Genomic DNA, 27,208 nt, shown 5'->3' with positions numbered 1-27,208 from the left:
AAACAGGAGAGGGAGAGAGAGAGAAGGGGGAGAGATTAGATTAGATGGAATTTTATTCATCCTTTAGGAAGACTCCCTCAGGGAAATTGAAGTTCCAGCAGCATGGTATAGCAGCACACAGGGTAAGAAGCACACAAAGTATCAAAAGTGAAAATAAAAAACAATTTGCAGTTATAAATTCACAAATATAAATACCAGAAATACTGCTTGGTACTGGTTTACTGGCTACTCCTGTTCCTCTCCTTGCCGTCCTCTGTCTTCCTGTTACTCCTCCTCCCCCTGAGTGAGGAGTTGTACAGTCTGATGGCCTGAGGGACAAAGGAGTTTCTCAGTCTGTTGTTCATCCACTTTGGAAGGAGCAGTCTGTGGCTGAAAAGGCTCCTCTGGTTGCTGATGACGGTGTACAGAGGTTGCCTGGAATTGTCCATAAATGTCCAGCAGTTTGTCCAGTGTTCTCTTCTCTGCCACCGTCACCAGAGGGTCCATCTTCATGCCAGCCCACATGATCAGTTTGTACAGCCTGGATGTGTCCTTGGATGTGCTGCTCCGTCAACACACCACGGTGTAAAAGAGGATGCTGGACGCAGAGGACCCGTCCCATCTGGATGACCCCCCGCAGCACCCAGAGGACTCCATGCTCCATGTGCAGGACCTCCTGCAGCAGCCAGAAGACATCTCATCGCACCCTAGGCTAGGCCCACCTCTCTTCTGGCAACACTACACCACACATATACACAGGCTGTATGCAGAGCAATCCCCAAAACTCCACCTGACAGAGCCCCATCTTTTGACCTGAGCATACCCCAGATGCTGAGCGAGCTCTACACAGCCCTGGTCCAAGCCAAAACCCTTTAGAAAACATGTTGGAATATGGAATACAAATCACTTAATATTTCATCCTGCAACATACAAGGTCTGAGGTCAACTGCTTTTGGCTGAAAGAACAGGGACCCAGACTTTACCAAAGAATTGCAAACACATACATCATTGTCCTACAGGAGACATGGCACAGAGAAGATGGTCCATCCAGCTACCTTGTAAACTACAGAGAACTTGTTGTACCATCCACCAAGCAAACAGGAATCAAAGGAGGAGGAGACTCAGGAGGTTCGCTAATATAGTACAAATCACAACTGGCCCACTCCGTGGAGCTAATCAAAAAATATGGTTAGAAATACATAAGAAATTCACACAAACAGAAAAATATGCTCCTATATGCTACCGACATTCCTCCAGCCAAATCCACATATTTCAGTGAAGACATGTTCTCCATCCTCGAGGAGGAAATTAACCATTTCCACACTCATGGTCACATTGCAGTATGTGAAGACCCCAACACCAGAACAGGACAAGGAGCTGACACCCTCAGCACCTAGGGGGACAAACACCTACCATCAGGAAGAAACATCTCCCTGATATACACAACTATGACAAAACAATCAACAAACATGGATTACAACTCTGTCGCTCACTGGGTCTGTTCATAGTCGAGTCAGGTCCTTGTTTTTGTAGCATTTTTTTTATTGGTGTTAGTACAGACACAGGCTGTGTTAGTGGCCAAAAAAAAAAAAACACAATAGAAAAAGGTTTTCTGGACTTTGGAGGAGAAGTCTCTACCTGAACTCTTGTGTTCTCCGCCCCTGGAGCCTGCTGACTGGTGGGACATGTGTGTGTCTCCACCCTGCTGTGCTCCAGGACTCGGCGCTGGAGCAGAAGTGCATGAGTCCCAGAGAAGATGGAACAAGAAGCGCGTGGTCCGATCCACTATGCTGATTTGTGTGCACAGATCTGTGAATCCACCTGTTCTCCTTCGTCCACTTCATCATCAGACTGATCACACTCTGGTTCAGACTCTCAGTTGTCTTCATGTAGTTCAAAAAGAAAAGAGAGAGACATGATGCGCTGTTCCAAGACGCCTGGTTATTTTGATGCACCCAATAAATATAAAACTTACACCACACACGAACCATACACACTAAAACACTCCACCACACACACAATAAAACACAGTCCAAGCATGGCGAATATCACAACTTTCAAAACTGTTTGACATCTGTTTTTCACTCCATACAAAACCACACTTTTCTTCTCAGCAACCAAATTACGTGGATTGGGGATCATCATTTGGACATATTTTACACTAGTGATGAAGAAAAATTTGTGTATTTTTTATTCCTTGTTTGCTGTCGCAGATAGAGAGACTGAAGAAAAGTCCCGTTCACAAAAAGGGGGGGGGGGGCATGCACACACACACACACACACACACACCCAACTGGGGTCTGTGTGTTGTCATCACCCCACGTGAAGTTGGTGATTGTGATTGGTTAGTTCCTCAGTTTTCCATCAATGGTAACACCCCTCTTTCCTGCTGCAGTTGAGGAAGTCGTATTCCATAAATTATTAATCATAATTTATACTTATGTTATACATACGTCATACGTGGCCTATTAACAAAATTTGAAAAGTGATGTGGAGGTTGAATTCCACACATTCAACACGCATTCAAACAGACAGACAGAGTGGGGTGGATAGTTTGGTATGTCCTCTTAATTAGGTCATGTGACTTTTCACGCAAGGGTGCGACAATTGACTCCAGAGGGTTAAGAACATATCAAAACAAAAACACAGAGATCCAGACAACCAGAACACACGCCTTCACTGTATAGGCAAACAGGACAAAAACACAGTAAGGAAAAAATGAGCAACATGTTAGAAACCACATACACACTATTTAAGAGTCCATAAAAACAAATCAATTCTTGGAAATTGGAACAACCTAAATAACCAAAAACATGAAGATCTACCCATGGAAAATGGAGATGTGTGGGTAAACCACTTCACAAAGCTATTTGGTCCAATAGAGAAATAACACATATAAGACAAACTACAAATCTTAGAGTAAGCCATAAAAAATTAACCGAAGCCACGAGATGACCCCATGACCCTAAAACAACTGCAAGACAAAATCACCTGAAACCGAGAAGACCTGTGTTGTTGACAACATCCTAAATAAAATGATCAAATTCATAGATCCCAAATTCCAATTGGCCATAGCTCTTTAATGTTGTCTTTAGCTCTGGGATCTTCCCCAATATTTGCAAACTTAAAAATAACCAAGTTAGATTACGAGTTACTTTATTAGATACATTCAGCAGCTGCCAACAAGTTGTCCACAGCTGCTAATGAAATAACTGTATAAAGTAACTGTAAAATGGAACTGTATAAAGTAACTAATAAAATAACTTTTTAAAGTTACTGTGGAAAGCTTGTTTTTCACAGATGACCTGGTGTTGCTGTCTCCAGCCAAAGAAGGGCTACAACAACAACTTGACCTACACAATTTTTCCCAAACCTGAGCCTTAACAGTGACTCTAACCAAGACAAAAATTATGGTATTCCAAAAAGGACCCAGCTTCCAGTCACACAAATATAATTTCTTCCTGGATAAGACAATCCGAGAACACACAAAAAAATACACCTACCTACCTTGGAAAAACATCAGCACCAGACACAATTTCAACAAAGCTGTAAATGACCTGATAGACAAGGCAAGAGGGGCTTTTTATACCATCAAAATAACATCTAAGTAGATATCCCAATTCAAATCTGGCTCAAAACATTGGATTCTGTCATAGAACCCATTTCTCGTTATGGTTGCGACGTCTGGGGCCCGCTCGCCAACCAAGATTTTGCAAAATGGGACAAACACCAAATTGAGACTCTGTAAATCCATCCTCTGTGTCCAATGGAAAACAGCAAACAATGCATGTGGAGAAGAATTAGTATGATACCCACTAATTATTAGTTCAAAAGAGAGCAATTAAATTTTATGACCATCTTAAAAATAGTGACCCCAGTACACTGCATAACAAAGCCCTGATCCAAAGAGAGACTGTAAAGAGATGCCCCCTCAGCCAGAGTTCAGATGGAATGCCAAATCGGGTGAACCAGGTACCAATGAATGCCCGTCCCATCTCAGCAATTGTTACGGCTGTCAATGGAACAGCCTTCAGCCACCGGGTGGTCCTATTCACCATTGTAAGGATGTGGGTGAAACCCAGGGAGGTTGGTAGGGGGCCCACGAGGTCCACATTAATGTGATCAAACCTCCGCTCAGTTACAGGGAAGTGACCCAGGGAAGCTTTAGAGTGGCGGTGGATCTTGGTGTGCTGAGACTAGCCACAATATCTTTCTTGAGCCCATGCCAGATGAACTTGGTTGCCTGACTTTTGTGATGGTCTCCTCTCCAGGTGGGAAAGGCAATGCACAGCATCAAAAACATGCCACTTCCATGCAGGGGGGACAACAGGCTGTGGCTGTCCTGTGGAGATGTCACACAACAGCCTGGTGCCGCCATCACCAAAAGTGATTTCTGTCAACTGTAATCCAGTGGCCGCAGACCTGAGGGACTGCACCTCTGGGTCAGTGATCAGCCGCCATTAGGGTGTAGACCAGGCTGAGGTGGATAGTGGCTACAAAAGCTCGAAAGGCAGTCCGCAACGAAGTTAGTCTCGCCCGCAGCATGCTGTATGTCTGTGCTGAACTTTGAGATATACGAGGTCTGTTAGAAAAGTATCCGACCTTATTATTTTTTTCAAAAACCATATGGATTTGAATCACGTGTGATTATATCAGACATGCTTGAACCCTCGTGGGCATGCGAGAGTTTTTTCACGCCTGTCGGTTACGTCATTCGCCTGTGGGCAGTCTTTGAGTGAGGAGTCGCCCACCCTCTCGTCGATTTTTTTCATTGTTTAGGAATGGCTCAGAGACTGCTGCTTTGTTTGATAAAAAATTTTTCAAAACCTGTAAGGCCACAACTGAGTGGACACCATTCGATAAATTCAGCTGGTTTTCGGTAAAAATTTTAACCGCTGATGAGAGATTTTGGTCTGTAAGTGTCGCTTTAAGGACGGCCCACGGCGCCTGACGGCGATCTGTGCTTCAAGGCGGCAGTGTCTCGCCGTTTCAAGTTGAAAACTTCCACATTTCAGGCTCTGTTGACCCAGTAAGTCGTCAGAGAACAGAGAACTTTCAGAAGAAGTCGGCATGAGGAGTTTATTCGGACATTCCATTGTTAACGGACATTTTGTAATGAAAGAACGTGCGGGCAGAGTCGCATGTCAGGCCGGACCCGACCGCGGGGGGTTGCGACAGGAAAAACACCTCCGTTGGAAAGTCCTCATGCCGGCCTCTTCTGAATCTTCTCTGTTCTCTTACGACGTCCTGGGTGAATTAAGCCTTAAATTAGGATGTTTTCAGGTCGAAACAGGCCGACGACGGCGCCTGGAAGCGCTGCGCGATGTCCCGTTCTGTGGGAAGTCCTTACAGCGACAGAAACACCCCATAATCTCTCATCAGCCATTAAACTTTTCACCGAAAACCAGCTAAATTTCTCGAATAGTGTCCACTCGGATATTCCTCACAGGTCCAGAAAAAATTTTGATAAAGCAACGCACGCCATCTCGAGCAGCGTGTGAAACAAAGGAATTCAGCCGAGAGGGCTAAACCACATCAATCAATCAATCAATCAATCAATTTTTTTATATAGCGCCAAATCACAACAAACAGTTGCCCCAAGGCACATCTCAATCAAGGCCTACCCACAGGGAAATGATGTCACCGACACGCGTGAAAAACTCACGCATGCGCACGAGGGTTCAAACATGATTGGTGTAATCGCACATCAATCAAATCCATATAGTTAAAAAAAAATAAAAGTGTCGGTTTCTTATCTAACAGACCTCGTAAGTGAGCTGTCACTGGGACCAGGGTTCAGACTCTTTAGCCATGGCAAAAGTCAATGGTGCACAGGTGTCAGACGGTGAGGTGAAGGGCAAGCAGCTCCTGGTCAAAAGTGCTATACTTGCGCTCACTGGGGTGTAACTGCCGACTAAAAAAAAGTGAGCGGTTACCAGGCGCAGTTCACCCACTGCTCGTGCACAGCATGGTCCAGTGCATCCATGGTGATGGCTATGGGGGGCTCCGGCAATGGATGAGCCAGTATTGTTGCAGCAGCAAAGGCAGCTTTGGAATCCATTAATGCTGTGTCTCTTTCAGTGGACCAATCCGCCAGGTGCTTGGGCGCATTCTCCTTCATGGCTTCATACAGGGGGCCCATAACTGCAGCAGCCTTGGGAATGAAGTGGTGGTAAAAAGTTCACCATTCCCAAAAACCCCTGGATTGCCCATACCGTGATCAGCCATGGAAAGGTTAGGACCACATCTGCCTTAGACAGGAGTGTCACAGCCCAGTCTTTGGTGACTGTGTCCTAGGAAGTCAGTGGTGGTCAAACCAAACTGGCACTTAGCTGGGTTGATGATTAACCCATGTAGGCTGAGGTGTTCAAAACAGTATCCACAGGTGGGACAAGTGTTCCATTTGGGAGGAACTGGCAATGAGGATGTCATCCAAGTATACAAACAGGAAGGGCAGGTCACATAGCACACAGTCCATGAGGCACTGGAAGGACTGGGCAATATTCTTAAGGCAAAATGGCATTCTCAGGAACTCAAACAGTCCAAAGCGGGTGATCACTGCTGTTTTGGGGTTGTCTAGTGGGTGGACAGGCACCTGGTGGTATCCACGGATAAGATCCACCTTTGAGAAGACGGCCTACTCACCAGGTGTGCCGAAAAATCCTGGATGTGGGTAGAGATGTCGTGGCGTAGTTAAGTTGGCAGTAATCACCACATGGGCACCACCCAACACCGCGCTTGGGAACCACGTGAAGGGGTGACGCCCATGGGCTGTTGGAGTGATGGATAATTCCAAGGTGTTCCATGTTGTCAAACTCAACTTTGGGAATGCCGAGCTTGGCCGGGTTGAGACACCTCACCCAGGAGTACACAGGCGGGCCCATGGCGGCGATATGCTTGGCGGCAGAGGATGAAAAGGTCAGCTGTGTGAGTGCAGGAAATTCCTCGAGAAGGCGGTGAAACATGTCAGCCTGCAACAGCACACTAGACAGTCTGATGGAGTCCACACCACTGAGGGTGCAGCTGTATGAACAAAAGGTGGTCAAAAGGCATCAATCAAGCAGTGGATTTTGAAATCCACCAGTTCACCATAAGCGCACAGAAAATCTGTGCCCAGGAGAAGGACAGTGACTTTAGCTGTGATGAAGTTCCAGCCAAATCTCTGGCCCCCAAATGCCCATATGTCAAGTGCCATACGTGTGTATAGCGGTGTTGCTGGTGAGGGCCAAATCCAGCCAGTTCGGAAATGGGCAAAATGCTCCGCTGTGCACCGATGTGTCACAGAGGAACCGACGGCCGGAGACCGTGTCTTGGATGAACGGTATCCCGTCGGTACGGGTGAGGCTCATGGCGACTACTGAGCACCAGCTCCGATGTTTCCCTTTCCACTGAAAGTGCAGGGTGGGCAGCAACACTTGGCTCTGGGTTCAAAACTCTGGCAAGGCAAAACAGGTGCCATTGCTATGAGTGTTGCATCATCTGGGAGCGGCACAGGCATGTGAATGGTGTGGTAAACATACCACTGTCCCAGCTTTTTTGAAACATGTTGCAGGCATCCATTTTAAAATGAGAAAACATTTGCACAAAAACAATAAAGTTTATCAGTTTGAGCATTAAATACCTTGTCTTTGTGCTGTATTCAATTGACTATAGGTTGAAGAGGATATGCAAATCATTGTATTCTGTTTTTATTTACATATTACACAACGTCCCAACTTCATTGGAATTGGGGTTGTATATTTGGTATGGTGAATTATGTCCATTACATGTTGAATGTCTGCCACACTGCACAGCTGCGTAGTCTGATGAAATACATGCAGGTGCTTTCTCAGTGTGCTTTTTTCTAACGAGAACTAGGTGCTCTCAATGGGAAATCACTTTTTGTGCATTCTGTCAACATTAGAGACTGTCATTGTTCCCTTTCCATCTGCATGTAATTTGAATTTGCCCAGAGAATCACTGACATGGACATGCCAGAACATGTCCTGTGAGGCTTCATCACAGCGTTGCTTTGCACCATGTGGCTCCACTTCCTCCGGAATTCCTCCGCACGTCTGTCTCAATGTGCCGAAAAAGTGCTGATGTCCACGTCTTCCGCAATTCCTGTGCTAGTCAGAGGACGTCCTGGATAAAACACAGCATCCAGTTTGGAAATGAATGGCACATTCCACTGTTACAGGAGTTTTTGTCATGGAAAGAGGAGCGGAGGAATTCTGCGCGTCGCGGTGGAGCCGCATAGCGCAAAGCAACGCCGTGATGAAGCCTCACAGGACATGTTCTGGCATGTCCAGGCTCATCCACAATTTCTCAGTTAGTCACACGACTGAAAACCCACCGACAGCCGTCTGAAAGCCATCTCAAAGCCGTCCTGTGAGACAAACACGGAGGTGGTTTTGTCCCGCGCCATGAGCGGCACGGTGGCGCATCCGTCCGCTTTTCTTTCCATGAAAAAAACTCCTTTAACAGTGGAATATGCCGAAAAAGTGCTGATGTCCAAGTCTGCTGCCATTTTTGTGTAAGTCAGACGACGTCCTGGATCAACAAAGCCTTCATGTTGGAAATGATCTGGTTGATTCAGCCTGTCGATCGGCGCTCGGAGCGCGGCACGCTCTCAGCAGCTGTGGGCGGTCTTTCAACTGGCTGGAGCACTCCTTAATCTGTGTAATCCCCATAAAATCATCCCTGAAAGCCATCAGAATTTTCCGAATGGTGTACACCTGGAGGTCTCTCACAGTTTCTGGAAAAAATTGATGCAGCAAAGCTCCAAATCGTTCAGACATTTATTCGCAATAAAAATCTGACGAGAGGGGTGGACCACTGCTCACACAAAGCCTGCTCACAGGCGAATGACGCAACCGACAGGCGTGAAGAAACTCACGCATGCGCAGGAAGGTTCAAGCTTGGCTGATGCAATCACATATGATTCAAATCCATATGGTTTTTGAAAAAAAAATAAAAAGGTCCGATACTTTTCTGACAGACCTCGTATGTATAAGTTAATACTGTATTTTCCGTAGTGGGAGGTCCTGTGATTCTCATACTGGTGATAAGAAAAGCAAACATGTATGTGTTAATATGAAAAGTATTAATTATGAGTAATTGTGTGAAGAATACGAGAAAACTGAAGATATTTGTGCTGTAGGTTGGACTGCTGGGAAGGACTGGTTCAGGGAAGAGCACTGTACTGTCCGCCTTGTTGCGTCTCGCATACACTGATGGAGAAATCTCTGTAGATGGCGTCTCCTCGAGCTCAGTCTCTCTTCACACATGGAGGAAGGCCTTTGGAGTGGTGCCACAGGTATGTCTACAAAAAACCCAAATCAGAAAAAGTGTGGATGATATGGAAAATGCAGGAAAAATCAGTGATCTTTGATTTACTTTGACTTCTGTTTCACTGCAGATAGCATGAACCCAAGATATTTACCTCCACCAAGAAAGTTGGAGGAGATTATGTTTTTGCCCATTTGTTTGTTTTTTTGTCTGTTTGTGAACAGACTGTAACCCACATTTTCATATATTGTTATGAAATTTTTACAGAAGATTCGTATCCTGACAGGTAAGAAGTAATTACATTTTCAAGGTCATGGTTTGACCCATGACCTTGAAAATGTCAGTCAAAGTCAGGAAAAATCTTGGAAAATTGGAAAAATCCCTGGCCTGCATCCATGAAGCAACTCAAAGTCCTCTCAAAGACCTCCTAACGTAGCCTAAAACTTCCTGGCAATGAATCCTAGCCTAAGGGAGATTCAAAAAGTGTGTGAGCAAGTCTGAGCAAGGAGGGGACAGAAACTCCTGTCTTTGTGAGGAGGCGGGCTTGACCCTGTTGCTAGGTATGACACATTCCTTTTCCCTTGCTTTACCTTTTCCTTGGTTGAGATTGTCTCTTTGCTAAGTGGAAATACGTTTTGAGGAGAAATCAAGGATCCAGTTGGTTTGGCTCTGGGTTTAACTCTTACTTGAATGACTGATTCATCTGGGTTGCAGGACTCAGACCAGTATCTTGTTGGTATCTCCTCAGTTATCCTGTCATTGTTAACAGAGATTTATATATCTTTGTGTTGCTTTCATTTTTGTCTTGTTGGAGCTCAGTCTGGTCTGCTTGAGGTTTCATCCCATAAAATAATAAAAAAAGACTTCTGGGGTGTTTCCTTACCACTGTTAGCTCATGGGGTGATAGCACTGTGAGGTGACCTGTTATAATTTAGCACTATATAAACAAATTGAATTGGATTGAAAATGAAGCTGAAGACTGGAGCAATGTGTATTTCTGACCAATGAAAAGTGTCTGCACTCAAAACATCTTTCCATGTTGAACAGAAAGTCTTCATCCTGACGGGTACTTTCCGAATGAACCTGGATCCACACGGGCGCTACAGCGATGAAGAACTGTGGAGGGTGGCTGAGGAGGTATGTGTCTTTTTCTGTGCTCAGTGTCCAACACTGTTCTTTTTATCTCTGTTTTTTTTAACAAGGTTTATTTCCGATTTTTTGCAACACAATAACAGAACACCAGAAATTGTAACCCCACTCACAGCAACATTGTGGAAATCACTTCCCCATATGAAAGTAAAAACAACAGTAATAAAAAAAAAAAGACAGAAAAAAAGGAGGAAGAAAAAAGTTAAAATAAACAAAATGCAATACAACAATTAGGGACCCAAGGTAACATACAAGGTCTATTAGAAAAGTATCTGACCTTATTTAAAAAAAAACAAAAAACATATGGATTTGAAGCATGTGTGCTTGCGTGAGCCAACCTTGAACCTTCATGCACATGCGTGATTTTTTTTCACGCCTGTCGGTTGCGTCATTCGCCTGTGAGCAGGCTTTGAGTGAGGAGTGGTCCACCCCCTCGGCGGATTTTCATTGTCAGGGAAATGGCTGAGAGACTGCTGCTTTGCTTGATCAAATTTTTTTTAGAAACTGTGAGGCACATCCATGTGGACACCATTCGAGAAATTCAGGTGGTTTTTGGTGAAAATTTTATGGGCTTCAAAGACATTAAGGGATGTTACTGTCGCTTTAAGGACGGCCCACAGCAGCTGTGGGGCGTGCCGCGCTCCAGCTGCCATCGACAGGCTGAACGACCATTTCATTTCTAAACGGATCGCTCTGTGGATCCGTGACCATCGTGTGCACTTTCTCTGGTTATCACAAGAGCTGGACATCACCCATTTTCCTGCAGATTTCACTTTTAACAAGAGATTTTGTCGTGGAAAGCTGAGCGGAGGCTTCGCGCGTCATGATGGATTCGCTGCTGGACCGACACAAAACCACCTCTGTGTTGGTCTCACAGGACGGCTTTGAGATGGCGTTCAGACAGCTGTCGGTGGTTTTTCAGTCGAGTGATTATCCAAGAAATTGTGGATGTGCCTGGACATGCCAGAACATGTTCTGTGACGCTTCATCACGGCGTTGCTTTGCGCGTCGCGGCTCCACCGCGGAATTCCTCCACACGAAGGTTCAAGCTTGGCTAACGTAAAAACATGTGAATCAAATCCATATACTTTTTGAAAAAAATAAAAAGGTACGATACTTTTCTAACAGACCTCGTATATGGTTTATGTTGGGTAAAAATTGGGACATTTTAACTTTGGTCCAGTGCAGTTTGTGGAAGATTTTAAACAGCCATCTTATTTAGTTATCAAAACCTTATAGTTGCAGGCCTGAGTGATGCTTGGGAGTGGCAAAGCCCAGAATTAAATGGCCGCCTCACTCTTGGAAAAAAAAACAAAACAAAGAAGTACCTGATTTAGTAGTTCAACAGGTATGGACTCTTGTCCAAGTTCATGTCAATCAATCAATCAATTTTTCTATATAGCGCCAAATCACAACAAACAGTTGCCCCAAGGCGCTTTATATTGGCCATACAATAATTATGTAAAACCCCAACGGTCAAAATGACCCCCTGTGAGCAAGCACTTGGCTACAGTGGGAAGGAAAAACTCCCTTTTAACAGGAAGAAACCTCCAGCAGAACCAGGCTCAGGGAGGGGCAGTCCTCTGCTGGGACTGGTTGGGGCTGAGGGAGAGAACCAGGAAAAAGACATGCTGTGGAGGGGAGCAGAGATCGATCACTAATGATTAAATGCAGAGTGGTGCATACAGAGCAAAAAGAGAAAGAAACAGTGCATCATGGGAACCCCCCAGCAGTCTACGTCTATAGCAGCATAACTAAGGGATGGTTCAGGGTCACCTGATCCAGCCCTAACTATAAGCTTTAGCAAAAAGGAAAGTTTTAAGCCTAATCTTAAAAGTAGAGAGGGTGTCTGTCTCCCTGATCTGAATTGGGAGCTGGTTCCACAGGAGAGGAGCCTGAAAGCTGAAGGCTCTGCCTCCCATTCTACTCTTACAAACCCTAGGAACTACAAGTAAGCCTGCAGTCTGAGAGCGAAGCGCTCTATTGGGGTGATATGGTACTACGAGGTCCCTAAGATAAGATGGGACCTGATTATTCAAAACCTTATAAGTAAGAAGAAGAATTTTAAATTCTATTCTAGAATTAACAGGAAGCCAATGAAGAGAGGCCAATATGGGTGAGATATGCTCTCTCCTTCTAGTCCCCGTCAGTACTCTAGCTGCAGCATTTTGAATTAACTGAAGGCTTTTTAGGGAACTTTTAGGACAACCTGATAATAATGAATTACAATAGTCCAGCCTAGAGGAAATAAATGCATGAATTAGTTTTTCAGCATCACTCTGAGACAAGACCTTTCTGATTTTAGAGATATTGCGTAAATGCAAAAAAGCAGTCCTACATATTTGTTTAATATGCGCTTTGAATGACATATCCTGATCAAAAATGACGCCAAGATTTCTCACAGTATTACTAGAGGTCAGGGTAATGCCATCCAGAGTAAGGATCTGGTTAGACACCATGTTTCTAAGATTTGTGGGGCCAAGTACAATAACTTCAGTTTTATCTGAGTTTAAAAGCAGGAAATTAGAGGTCATCCATGTCTTTATGTCTGTAAGACAATCCTGCAGTTTAGCTAATTGGTGTGTGTCCTCTGGCTTCATGGATAGATAAAGCTGGGTATCATCTGCGTAACAATGAAAATTTAAGCAATACCGTCTAATAATACTACCTAAGGGAAGCATGTATAAAGTGAATAAAATTGGTCCTAGCACAGAACCTTGTGGAACTCCATAATTAACTTTAGTCTGTGAAGAAGATTCCCCATTTACATGAACAAATTGTAATCTATTAGACAAATATGATTCAAACCACCGCAGCGCAGTGCCTTTAATGCCTATGGCATGCTCTAATCTCTGTAATAAAATTTTATGGTCAACAGTATCAAAAGCAGCACTGAGGTCTAACAGAACAAGCACAGAGATGAGTCCACTGTCCGAGGCCATAAGAAGATCATTTGTAACCTTCACTAATGCTGTTTCTGTACTATGATGAATTCTAAAACCTGACTGAAACTCTTCAAATAGACCATTCCTCTGCAGATGATCAGTTAGCTGTTTTACAACTACCCTTTCAAGAATTTTTGAGAGAAAAGGAAGGTTGGAGATTGGCCTATAATTAGCTAAGATAGCTGGGTCAAGTGATGGCTTTTTAAGTAATGGTTTAATTACTGCCACCTTAAAAGCCTGTGGTACATAGCCAACTAACAAAGATAGATTGATCATATTTAAGATCGAAGCATTAAATAATGGTAGGGCTTCCTTGAGCAGCCTGGTAGGATTGGGGTCTAATAAACATGTTGATGGTTTGGATGAAGTAACTAATGAAAATAACTCAGACAGAACAATCACAGAGAAAGAGTCTAACCAAATACCGGCATCACTGAAAGCAGCCAAAGATAACGATACGTTTTTGGGATGGTTATGAGTAATTTTTTCTCTAATAGTTAAAATTTTGTTAGCAAAGAAAGTCATGAAGTCATTACTAGTTAAAGTTAATGGAATACTCAGCTCAATAGAGCTCTGACTCTTTGTCAGCCTGGCTACAGTGCTGAAAAGAAACCTGGGGTTGTTCTTATTTTCTTCAATTAGTGATGAGTAGAAAGATGTCCTACTTTTACAGAGGGCTTTTTTATAGAGCAACAGACTCTTTTTCCAGGCTAAGTGAAGATCTTCTAAATTAGTGAGACGCCATTTCCTCTCCAACTTACGGGTTATCTGCTTTAAGCTACGAGTTTGTGAGTTATACCACGGAGTCAGGCACTTCTGATTTAAAGCTCTCTTTTTCAGAGGAGCTACAGCATCCAAAGTTGTCTTCAATGAGGATGTAAAACTATTGACGAGATACTCTATCTCACTTACAGAGTTTAGGTAGCTACTCTGCACTGTGTTGGTATATGGCATTAGAGAACATAAAAAAGGAATCATATCCTTAAACCTAGTTACAGCGCTTTCTGAAAGACTTCTAGTGTAATGAAACTTATTCCCCACTGCTGGGTAGTCCATCAGAGTAAATGTAAATGTTATTAAGAAATGATCAGACAGAAGGGAGTTTTCAGGGAATACTGTTAAGTCTTCTATTTCCATACCATAAGTCAGAACAAGATCTAAGATATGATTAAAGTGGTGGGTGGACTCATTTACTTTTTGAGCAAAGCCAATAGAGTCTAATAATAGATTAAATGCAGTGTTGAGGCTGTCATTCTCAGCATCTGTGTGGATGTTAAAATCGCCCACTATATCTTATCTGAGCTAAGCACTAAGTCAGACAAAAGGTCTGAAAATTCACAGAGAAACTCACAGTAACGACCAGGTGGACGATAGATAATAACAAATAAAACTGGTTTTTGGGACTTCCAATTTGGATGGACAAGACTAAGAGTCAAGCTTTCAAATGAATTAAAGCTCTGTCTGGGTTTTTGATTAATTAATAAGCTGGAATGGAAGATTGCTGCTAATCCTCCGCCCCGGCCCGTGCTACGAGCATTCTGGCAGTTAGTGTGACTCGGGGGTGTTGACTCATTTAAACTAACATATTCATCCTGCTGTAACCAGGTTTCTGTAAGGCAGAATAAATCAATATGTTGATTAATTATTATATCATTTACCAACAGGGACTTAGAAGAGAGAGACCTAATGTTTAATAGACCACATTTAACTGTTTTAGTCTGTGGTGCAGTTGAAGGTGCTATATTATTTTTTCTTTTTGAATTTTTATGCTTAAATAGATTTTTGCTGGTTATTGGTGGTCTGGGAGCAGGCACCGTCTCTACGGGGATGGGGTAATGAGGGGATGGCAGGGGGAGAGAAGCTGCAGAGAGGTGTGTAAGACTACAGCTCTGCTTCCTGGTCCCCACCCTGGATAGTCACGGTTTGGAGGATTTAAGAAAATTGGCCAGATTTCTAGAAATGAGAGCTGCTCCATCCAAAGTGGGATGGATGCCGTCTCTCCTAACAAGACCAGGTTTTCCCCAGAAGCTTTGCCAATTATCTATGAAGCCCACCTCATTTTTTGGACACCACTCAGACAGCCAGCAATTCAAGGAGAACATGCGGCTAAACATGTCACTCCCGGTCCGATTGGGGAGGGGCCCAGAGAAAACTACAGAGTCCGACATTGTTTTTGCAAAGTTACACACCGATTCAATGTTAATTTTAGTGACCTCCGATTGGCGTAACCGGGTGTCATTACTGCCGACGTGAATTACAATCTTACCAAATTTACGCTTAGACTTAGCCAGCAGTTTCAAATTTCCTTCAATGTCGCCTGCTCTGGCCCCCGGAAGACAATTGACTATGGTTGCTGGTGTCGCTAACTTCACATTTCTCAAAACAGAGTCGCCAATAACCAGAGTTTGATCCTCGGCGGGTGTGTCGTCGAGTGGGGAAAAACGGTTAGAAATGTGAACGGGTTGGCGGTGTACACGGGGCTTCTGTTTAGAACTACGCTTCCTCCTCACAGTCACCCAGTCGGCCTGCTTTCCCGGCTGCTCGGGATCTGCCAGGGGGTAACTAACGGCGGCTAAGCTACCTTGGTCCGCACCGACTACAGGGGCCTGGCTAGCTGAAGAATTTTCCACGGTGCGGAGCCGAGTCTCCAATTCGCCCAGCCTGGCCTCCAAAGCTACGAATAAGCTACACTTATTACAAGTACCGTTACTGCTAAAGGAGGCCGAGGAATAACTAAACATTTCACACCCAGAGCAGAAAAGTGCGGGAGAGACAGGAGAAGCCGCCATGCTAAATCGGCTAAGAGCTAGTAGCTACGCTAAGCTAGCGGATTCCTAAAAACACGCAAAGTGAATAATGTGTAAATAATTTAGAGGTGATTCAGCAGAGGGAGTGCTTTAGTTAAGGCACGTAAAGATTACACTGGGAAACAAATCGTAATCTAGATAACTAGATCAATCTAACTGCGCAGATTAAACAGCTAACAGATACAGAAAAACACCGCTGTGCTCCGGAACAGGAAGTGATACAATACCGCAGTGAGAGCCAACCACCAGTAGCTGAAGAGGAAGAAACCAAACTGTGTCCTAAGATGGTGATGCTGCCACCCATCTGCTGGTCCAGACTTAAACTCTAGTGAGTGATCTCCATGAAAAGATATCATCCAAAGACACTTCACTTATGACTAGTCTTCATCTCCAAGCCGGAACGATGAACAGGTCGTCTCTGTCACCAGCTGTTAGCTGAACTAACTCTCATGCAATGCATTCACTTAGCCAGCAAGTGCTAAATGTCCATATGCTAAACAACTTTAAAATATCAGACACCTTACTGCAGGACAAACTTCGAGCTGAAATGTCCTCAGATAGTCTAAAAAGTATTAACAAGTGTCCATTACGGACCATTGAGTTAACAATCCGGAAACTCAATTACTCAAACAGTAATTGGTCACTTCAAAGTGCATTTCTGGCAGTCAATCAAAAGCATCTCTCTCCCGGCTTTTTCACTCGCGTCAAGCTACTACAACAACACACTGGCAGCGGTGGAATAAGACACAGCACTTCCTTTAGCTCTTCACAATAAAACAAAAATAAGATACATCAAAAGCATTTTATACTTTACTTGTTTTGAACCAAATACCCAGGTAGTTTTAGCAGCTCTTATTTCTTTAAAACATAAATGAAATACTTGATTTTCTACATGGCTTCCAACACAGAAGCAAGCTGAGAGCAGCCACAAAATCAGCTCTCTACCCATTCACAACGCTCCGGTCAGGCGGAAGTCTCGGAAAATAAAGCAGTGCTGACTTATGGTTTTGATTTATAAATAACATTAATACCAATAGAATAACTCCATTAATGTCAATTCTGTCATTTGTACAAAGTTAAAATATAACATATATCTTTTATTGTTGAATAATGCACTAATTCTGATGTTTTGTAAAACACAGACAGATCGCAAAGGATTGTGCCTCTGCAAAAGAAATGTGCCTCTGCTAAACACTGATTGGTTCAGTCATTCATTATGTAAACCAACACGTTAATGTGACGTGTGTCGTGTGTTGGTGTTTACAGATAAATGTGCTTTTGTAAAATATTCCATTTTTTATTTGTAAAAACAGGCATTTTTATGGAGCCCTGGAAGTGTCATCGCAAAATGTTTTGCATGTGGAGAGAATGTGCGCTCATTTTATTATATTGTGTTCACGAAAACCTTAAAAATTAGCGGATTACTTTAAAACTAAAACATATATCTGATATTTTCACTTTATAAAACTTCAGACGTGACAGTAATTTTAAATAACTTGTCCGAAATTAGTTTGGTTAAAATTTGAACCATAAGTTAAAAATGTATGCCTCTGGATAACTTGGGTGATATTGCCAGTGCATCAGTATGGTGTTAAAGGAAATTTTCTTTTTTTTTTTTGTGACTAGTTCTCCTTTGCCTGCAGAGGATAGAGCAGTTTCTCATAGAAGCAGCTCTCTTCTGTTTGCAGAGGGTAGAACTATACATCTGTTATGAAACCTTTAACAGGGAGGTGGTCAACTGATTTTAAATTTTAAAAATGTTTGTCGCTGTTCAACTTTGTTTACTACGTTATCGGTCTAAAAGTTATTGGACAAAAATTTATCGGAAGATAATTAGTCCGATAATGGTTTTTAAAGTTATCTAAAAAGATAATCCGATAATGAAAACATTATCTTTGATAATTATCTATTATCGGATTATCGGAACTGTGCCCACCACTGGATAGTATCCTTTATTGGCTGACAAAGTTTGAGCCGGATCTGATCCAGATTACGGATTTTGTGGCAATTTCAATTTAACTTTGAAAACCCCATTTATATATATATTTATATATATTTTACATTACAACCCCAATTCCAATGAATGTAAATAAAAACAGAATACAATGATTTGCAAATCCTCTTCTACCTATATTCAATTGAATACACCACAAAGACAAGATATTTAATGTTCAAACTGATAAACTTTATTGTTTTTGTGCAAATATTTGCTAATTTTGAAATGGATGCCTGCAACACATTTCAAAAAAGCTGGGACAGTGGTATGTTTACCACTGTGTTACATCACCTTTCCTTCTAACAAAACTCAGTAAGCGTTTGGGAACTGAGGACACTAACTGTTGAAGCTTTGTAGATGGAATTCTTTCCCATTCTTGCTTGATGTACGACTTCAGTTGTTCAACAGTCTGGGGCCTCCGTTGTTGTATTTTGTGCTTCATAATGAGCCACACATTTTCAATGGGCGACAGGTCTGGACTGCAGGCAGGCCAGTCTAGTACCCGCACTCTTTTACTATGAAGCCATGCTGTTGTAACACGTGCAGAAAGTGACTTGACATTGTCTTGCTGAAATAAGCAGGGACGTCCCTGAAAAAGACGTTGATTGGATGGCAGCAAGTGTTGTTCCAAAACGTGGATGTACCTTTCAGCATTGATGGTGCCATCACAGATGTGTAAGTTGCCCATGCCATGAGCACAAACACACCCCCATACCATCACAGATGCTGGCTCTTGAACTTTGCTCTGGTAACAATCTGGTTGTTATTTTTCGGCTTTTGTCTGGAGGACACGACGTCCATGATTTCCAAAAACAATTTGAAATGTGGACTCATCAGACCACAGGACACTTTTCCACTTTGTGTCTGTTCATTTCAAATGAGCTCGGGCCCAGAGAAGGCGGCGGCGTTCCTGGATGTTGTTGATGTATGGCTTTCGCTTTGCATGGTAGAGTTTTAACTTGCACTTGTAGATATACCGACAAACTGTGTTAACTGACAATGGTTTTCTGAAGTATTCCTGAGCCCACATAGTAAGATCCTTTGCCCAATGATGTCGTTTTTTAATGCAATCCTGAGGGATTGAAGGTCGTGGGCCTGCCCTCCTGTGGGTTCACCACCTGCAGAGGGGGCCATGGGGGTCGGGTGCAGAGAGGACTAGGTGGCAGTCGAGGGTGGGTGGCCCGGCAGCCCGGTCCGCACTAACAGCCTCTGGCTGTTGGGACATGGAACGTTACCTCGCTGGGGGGGAGGAGCCTGAGCTTGTGTGGGAGGTTGAGAGGTACCGACTAGAGATAGTCGGGCTCACCTCCACGCACAGCTTGGGCTCTGGTACCCAACTCCCGGAGAGGGGCTGGGCGCTCCACTTCTCTGGCATTGCCCGCGGGGAGAGGCAGTGAGCTGGGGTAGCATTGCTCATTGCTCCCTAGCTCAGTCGCCATGTGTAGGAGTTCACCCCGGTGAATGAGAGGGTCGTGTCTCTACACCTTTGGGTCAGGCACAGGTCTCTCACTGTTGTCTCGGCCTATGGGCTGAGCAGCAGTGCAGAGTTCCCGACCTTCTTGGAGTCCCTGGGAGGGGTACTAGATAGTGCTCCGACTGGGGACTCCATTGTTCTCCTGGGGGACTTCAACACCCACGTGGGCGGTAACAGTGAGAGCTGGAGGGGGGTGATCGGGAAGCATGGCCTCCCTGATCTGAACCCGAGTGGTGTTCAGTTGTTGGACTTCTGTGCTAGCCACAGTTTGGAAGCCGGTCAGACCTGGCAGGCCCAAACATATCGTGAGGGTCTGCTGGGAATGACTGGTGGAACCCTCTGTCGGCAAGGTCTTCAACTCCCACCTCCGGGAGAGCTTCTCCCAGATCCTGGGGGAGGTTGGAGACATGGAGTCTGAGTGGACCATGTTCTCCACCTCCATTGTCGATGCGGCCGCTCATAGCTGTGGTCGCAAGGTCTCTGGTGCCTGTCGCGGCGGCAATCCCCGAACGCCGGAAGTAAGGGATGCCGTCAAGCTGAAGGAAGTAGTCCTACTTGTCTTTGTTGTTAAGTGGGACCCCGTAGGCAGCTGACAGGTACCGGCAGGCCAAGCGTGCTGCAGCCTGTACGGTCGCAACGGCAAAAACTTGGGTCTGGGAGGAGTTCAAGGAGGCCATGGAGGAGGACTATCGGTCGGCCTCGAAAGAAATTCTGGCAAACCATCCGATGCCTCAGGAGGTGGAAGCAGCTCTCCGCCAACACTGTCTATAGTGTGGGTGGCGAGCTGTTGACCCTGACTGGGGATGCTGGTTGGCAGTGGAAGGAATACTTCGAGGAGCCCTCTGATTAAGAAGGGGGACCGGAGGGTGTGTTCCAACTACAGGGGGATCACACTCCTCAGCCTCCTCTAAGGTCTATTCAAGAGTACTGGAGAGGAGAATTCGACCGATAGTCGAATCTCGGATTCAGGAGGAGCAGTGTGGTTTTCGTACTGATCGCAGCACACCCTGGACCAGCTCTGCACAGGCGTTTCGACCATGTCCCTTGAGGCGCCTGTGGGGGGGTGCTCTGGGAGTATGGGATCCGGGGTCCTTGCTAAGGGCTATCCGGTCCCTGTTATGACCACAGCAGGAGCTTGAGTTCGCCATCTGCCGGTAGTAAGTCAAACCTGTTTCCAGTGCACGTTGGCCTCCGCCAGGGCTGCCCTTTGTCACTGGTTCTATCATTACCTTTATGGACAGAATTCTAAAGCGCAGCCAGGGTGTAGCGGGGTCGGTTTGGGAACCACAGAAATCATCACTGCTGTTTGTGGACGATGTGGTTCTGTTGGCTTCGTCAAATCAGGACCTTCAGCGTGCACTGGAGCGATTTGCAGCCGAGTGTGAAGTGTCCGGGATGAAGATCAGCACCTCCAAATCCGAGGCCATGGTTTTCAACCGGAAAAAGGTGCATTGCCCTCTTCAGGTCGGTGGAGTGCCTCAAGTGGAGGAGTCTCCACTTGAGGCACTCCATCTCAGGGTCTTGTTCACGTGTGAAGGACGGATGGAGCATGAGATCGACAGATGGATCGGTGCAGCATCTGCAGTGATGCGGTCGTTGTTTCAGACTGTCATTGTTAAGACAGAGCAGAGCAGGGGGGCAAAGCTCTCGATTTACCGATCGATCTACGTTTCGACCCTCACCTATGGTCATGAGATTTGGCTCATGACCGAAAGAACAAGATCGTGAGTACAAGCGGCCGAGATGAGTTTCCTCCGCAGGGTGGCTGTGTGCTCCATTAGAGATAGAGTGAGGAGCTCGGTCACTCGGGAGGAGCTCAGAGTCGAATCACTGCTCCTCCATGTTGAAAGGAGCCAGCTGAGGTGGCCTCGGGGCATCTTTCCGAATGGCCCCCTGGACCACCTCGCTGGAGAGGTGTTCCGGGCACGTCCCATCGGGAGGAGGCCCCGGGGAAGACCCAGGACACGCTGAGGGACTACGTCTCTCAGCTGGCTTGGTAACACCTCGGGGTCCCCGGAGGAGCTGGGGGAGGTGTGTGTGGATCGGGACGTCTGGCCGGCTTTGCTGAGCTGCTGCCCCCATGACCCAACTCCGGAAGAAGTGGAAGAAAATGGATGGCTGGATGGACAATAAAGTTTATCACATTTTGAACATTAAATATCTTGTGTTTGTGTGTATTCAATTGAATATAGGTTGAGGAGGATTTGCAAATAATTGTATTCTGTTTTTATTTACATTTCCACAACATCCCAACTTTATTGGAATTGGGGTTGTATGTCATTTTTTTCATTTGTTAAAAAAATTAACGATTTATGCTGAACTCTTAAATGACAATTTGTTAATACTCGATTAAAACACTAGTGGTAGTGGACACTGCCACACGGGGGCGACCTTGCGCCACACAGTTCCTGACAGAACCTTCACTACCATCAGTAGGGAACATCAAGCAGAACAGCGGGTAGGGCACATCCAAATAGCCTCACATGGCAAAGCCTCTCAGCAGAACATCAGGGCAAAACAGTAGGGCTTCCTTCTGCAGCTCAGTCCACAATCCTACATTTTAAACAGACAAGTATAAATAAGAATATCTGGAGGAGGTGCATCATTTGATCACATCCTAATTTAGCTTATGAAAAGCCACTTCTGAAAGGACTTTGACCTTGAAGATTTTTTCCAAGGTGAATTTTTTTGCAATTGGAAACTCATGTTGGTGGAGGTTGCACTCTACGAGTGCAGTGCTCTAGTTTAAGTTTGTGCTTACAGCCATTAACACGTGCAAAATCTTCATTACACTAGGTGGTCATGCCACGTTACCGCCCACTAGCAACTGCACTTTGTGGGTAATTTACAGTCCTCCAACCCAATGTGCAAAAGTTTGGATTGAATTCAATGCTGGATCTTCATAAATCAGGCCCAGTGTGTCTTAAAACACCAGACAGTCTTCCACAGTGCCAGGGCCTGTTCATTAAGGACCTGTAGACCAGGGTGGCCAAGTTCGGTCCTGGAGAGCCACCTTCCTGACACTTTAGTTGTCTCCCTGCTCCAACACACCTGAATCCAATGAAGGCTCATTAAAAGTCTGCTAACGAGTCTTTCATTGGATTCAGGTGTGTTGGAGCAGGGAGACAACTAAAAGTGTCAGGAAGGTGGCTCTCGAGGAATCTGAACGTGGCCACCCCTGCTGTAGACAGTCGGTCCTGGAGAATAAAGGTCACAGGTTTCAAGCCTTTTAGGGTTTCACAGAAGCTGCTTTGTGTGAAAGAACAAACAGTGAACTGTAAATTTTCTCGTGTCCTTCAGGTGGGTCTGAAATCCATTATTGAACAGTTCCCAGACAACACTGGACTTCCAACTGGAGGATGGGGGCTATGTGCTGAGCTATGGACACAAGCAGCTGCTGTGCCTGGCTCGCTCCATCCTCAGCAAGGCCCGCATTCTGCTGCTGGACGAACACCTCCGCCTACCTTGACCCCATGTAAGTACACAGTCTCAGAGCACCCGCTGAGCAGGTGCTGTGGTCAGCGCTCCTCTCTCCATACTGTGGGGGTCACAGTGCAGCAGCGGCGGCGAACCAAATGAAGCCACACATGGCAGCAATCTTCAGCACTTACTGTAATTGTGAAGTACTGTATGTGGGTGTTTGTGTGGTGACGCCACATGATGGCAAATGAAGCCAACAATGACAAAGCCAGAGTCAGACCGGGCTTTTGATGTACGCATGAACAGGCAGAGCAGTAAGCTTGTGTGTGTGTGTGTGTGTGTGTGTGTGTGTGTGTGTGTGTGTGGTGTGTGTGTGTGTGTGTGTGTGTGTGTGTTGTGTGTGTGTGGTGTGTGCGTGAGTGTGGTGTCTGTGTTGTGAGCAGAACACTGCAGGTCCTGAGGAAGACACTGAGGCAGTCCTTCTCCAGCTGTACCGTCATCCTGTCAGAACACAGAGTGGAGCCGCTGCTGGAGTGTCAGTCCTTCCTGGTCAGTGCAGACACACTGTGACACGTGATATTAGTTACCCAAAAAGGATCAGAGGGGGCGCTGGTGAGCAATAACATGTAGAGACGTGTTTTTGCGGAGCTCCTGATGAGGGCGAACATTTTATAAATATTAAACTCAAACAGAGCTTACCAACTCACAGACCACAGATCATTTGGCTTACAGCTTTGCACACCAGTTACGACTGATCAGAAGCTGCTATGAGCAAAAATAAATGTGGTAAAGATTTGATCCCTGCTAGAACCTCGAGCGACGAGACAGTGGATTTAGCTGAAGTGATGGCGGCTATTGCAAGCAGTGATAGCAAGATACTGTCTCATATAGACTCATGCACGCATGATTTAAATGCTAAAATAGAGTCTATATGGGATGATATGGCGAAACAAGAAACTGGAGGGAGATGTCGGCTGGCTGAAGTCAGAGGTTGCGATGCTACAGCTAAAGCAAGATGACTTGAAAGGATGGCAGCGCCGATGCAATGCCCACATTATCGGGATAAAAGCGGGAATTGAGAACAGCAGAGACCAACGACCCACAGATGCTATTGCTAAGATACTGCAGGGGCTTACTGGACCTCGACTTTGCCTCCGACTTTGGACCAGGTCCACCGTGATCTGCGGCCACCACCCAGCGAAGGAGAACCCCCGAGAGTTGTGGTGATCAAATTTCACTACTTGCAAGAGAGAGAGAGACAGTGTTCCGTAAAGCTGCCGCACAACCTCACTGACCCTCCATGGAAAGAAAGAAAGTGATTATCTTCCCTGATTACACCGCTGTGGTAGCTAAGAGGAGAGTGGCGTTCATGGATGCTGAGCAGCTCCTTGCGGAAATGTTGGTGAATCAAGTTTGGGATCGTCTTTCCCAAAGTGATTCAAGGACCCAACTGTAGCGATAGACTTTATTCAGAAGAATCTAAAGCCTTAGGACATGGACCTTTTTTGAGATGCAGTTGGTGTAGTTTTGATGGCTAACAGGAATTAGCGGCTATTTGCTAATGGCTAATGTTGATAGTTTATGATATTGAGACGGGAAGTTTCCATTCAGTTTGCATAACTTTCTTTTCTTTCTTCATTACGGGGCTAGCAATGTGGCCTATATTTATTTTTGTTTGCTTGTCTGTGGACTCCTGCGGGGAGTTGGACATTGCTGTGCGTCAGTGTTGCCAGATATGAAATATGAAACTATCGTACCAAAACCTCAAAATTATCGTATTTTGGGAGAAATTATCGTACACAAACAAAATGCATACAACGTAGCTATGGCACAAAAAGAAGGCAAATGCACAAGCAAATGACTACAGACTAGAAATATTTTTTTTCTGTGAAGGGACACAACGTGTAATTACCAGACTAGAAAGAGTCGAATTCAACTTTGAGGTCGCCGTCATCATCGATGCCATGGTCACTTGTGCAGATTTTGCTTGAACACAGAAAAATGTTGACACCTCCATAAGGAACTTGAACTTTTTTTTTATTTTTCTTGTATATCTCTTTGCTATTGTGTTTTGTTCATTTGTTATTACATTTGTTGAAATAAAGTTTCGGAAAAAAAAAAGATGTTGTTGGTTGGGGAATCTTCCTGTCACGGCAGAGATTGGATGGGAACTCATTACTTTGTATGGAGAGGTGGTGGGCTTTCAAATGACTTTGTCCCGGCCGGCCAAAGCCAGCAGCAGCCCTGTGTGTGGTGTGTCTTTGAGTGCATCGCCTGCAAAATGATTCTTGGGTGTCAGAGAGAGATGCGTGTTTGGGCAACCAACTGAAATTATCGTACATTTGGATTTTTTTCCCATATTGATCGTATCATGTACGAGGGCAAAAACTATCATACAAATACGATAATTATCGTTACATCTGGCAACACTGCTGTGCATGCACGGCCCAGGGCTTCCCGTCCCTTGTTGGCTGCCAGTGGAGGAGCCGCTGGGGGTGGGCCTCATACGTTGCGGCCGTGTTATTGGCTAGATGCGACGTTGCTCCGCAGGCGTCTATACAAAAATACAAATCTAAAATTAAAGAATAATAATGATGATGATATAAATATGTTATACACTCAACAAAAATATAAATGCAACACTTTTGGTTTTGCTCCCATTTTGTATGAGATGAACTCAAAGATCTAAAACTTTTTCCACATACACATATATCACCATTTCCCTCAAATATTGTTCACAAACCAGTCTAAATCTGTGATAGTGAGCACTTCTCCTTTGCTGAGATAATCCATCCCACCTCACAGGTGTGCCATATCAAGATGCTGATTAGACACCATGATTAGTGCACATGTGTGCCTTAGACTGCCCACAATAAAGGCCACTCTGAAAGGTGCAGTTTTATCACACAGCACCAATGCCACAGATGTCGCAAGATTTGAGGGAGCGTGCAATGGCATGCTGACAGCAGGAATGTCAACCAGAGCTGTTGCTCGTGTATTGAATGTTCATTTCTCTACCATAAGCCATCTCCAAAGGCGTTTCAGAGAATTTGGCAGTACATCCAACCAGCCTCACAACCGCAGACCACGTGTAACCACACCAGCCCAGGACCTCCACATCCAGCATGTTCACCTCCAAGATCGTCTGAGACCAGCCACTCGGACAGCTGCTGAAACAATCGGTTTGCATAACCAAAGAATTTCTGCACAAACTGTCAGAAACCGTCTCAGGGAAGCTCATAGTGCATGCTCGTTGTCCTCATCGGGGTCCTCGACCTGACTCCAGTTCGTCGTCGTAATCGACTTGAGTGGGCAAATGCTCACATTCGCTGGCGTTTGGCACGTTGGAGAGGTGTTCTCTTCACAGATGAATCCCGGTTCACACTGTTCAGGGCAGATGGCAGACAGCGGTGTGGCGTCGTGTGGGTGAGCGGGTTTTCTGATGTCAGTGTTGTGGATCGAGTGGCCCATGCTGGCGGTGGGGTTATGGTATGGGCAGGCGTCTGTTATGGACGAAGACACACAGGTGCATTTTATTGATGGCATTTTGAATGCACAGAGATACCCGTGACGAGATCCTGAGGCCCATTGTTGTGCCATACAATCCAAGAACATCACCTCATGTTGCAGCAGGATAATGCACGGCCCCATGTTGCAAGGATCTGTACACAATTCTCGGAAGCTGAAAATTTCCCAGTTCTTGCATGGCCGGCATACTCACCGGACATGTCATCCATTGAGCATGTTTGGGATGCTCTGGACCGGCGTTACCGACAGCGTGTACAGTTTCCTGCCAATATCCAGCAACTTCGCACAGCCATTGAAAAGGATGAGTAGGACCAACATTCCACAGGCCACAATTGACAACCTGCTCAACTCTATGCGAAGGAGATGTGTTGCACTGCATGAGGAAAATGGTGGTCACACCAGATACTGACTGGTATCCCCCCCAATAAAACAAAACTGCACCTTTCAGCGTGGCCTTTTATTGTGGGCAGTCTAAGGCACACCTGTGCACTAATCATGGTGTCTAATCAGCATCTTGATATGGCACACCTGTGAGGTGGGATGGATTATCTCAGCAAAGGAGAAGTGCTCACTATCACAGATTTAGACTGGTTTGTGAACAATATTTGAGGGAAATGGTGATATTGTGTATGTGGAAAAA

General features: G+C 45.1%; 1 protein-coding gene across 1 annotated transcript in view; it reads left to right on the top strand.

The window, feature by feature from the left end:
- cftr (CF transmembrane conductance regulator) overlaps positions 1–27,208 on the top strand; it is a 361,955-nt gene that overhangs the window by 314,456 nt on the left and 20,291 nt on the right. Inside the window, 6 exon segments of the mRNA XM_034175733.1 lie at positions 9,122–9,277; positions 10,297–10,386; positions 22,921–22,959; positions 22,961–23,071; positions 23,073–23,095; positions 23,484–23,589. Coding sequence (XP_034031624.1) covers positions 9,122–9,277; positions 10,297–10,386; positions 22,921–22,959; positions 22,961–23,071; positions 23,073–23,095; positions 23,484–23,589 — 525 coding nt within the window.

This window comes from Thalassophryne amazonica, chromosome 8 (assembly GCF_902500255.1).
Source record: "Thalassophryne amazonica chromosome 8, fThaAma1.1, whole genome shotgun sequence".
Lineage (NCBI taxonomy): Eukaryota > Metazoa > Chordata > Actinopteri > Batrachoidiformes > Batrachoididae > Thalassophryne > Thalassophryne amazonica.
This window is presented reverse-complemented; position numbering and strand designations above follow the sequence as displayed.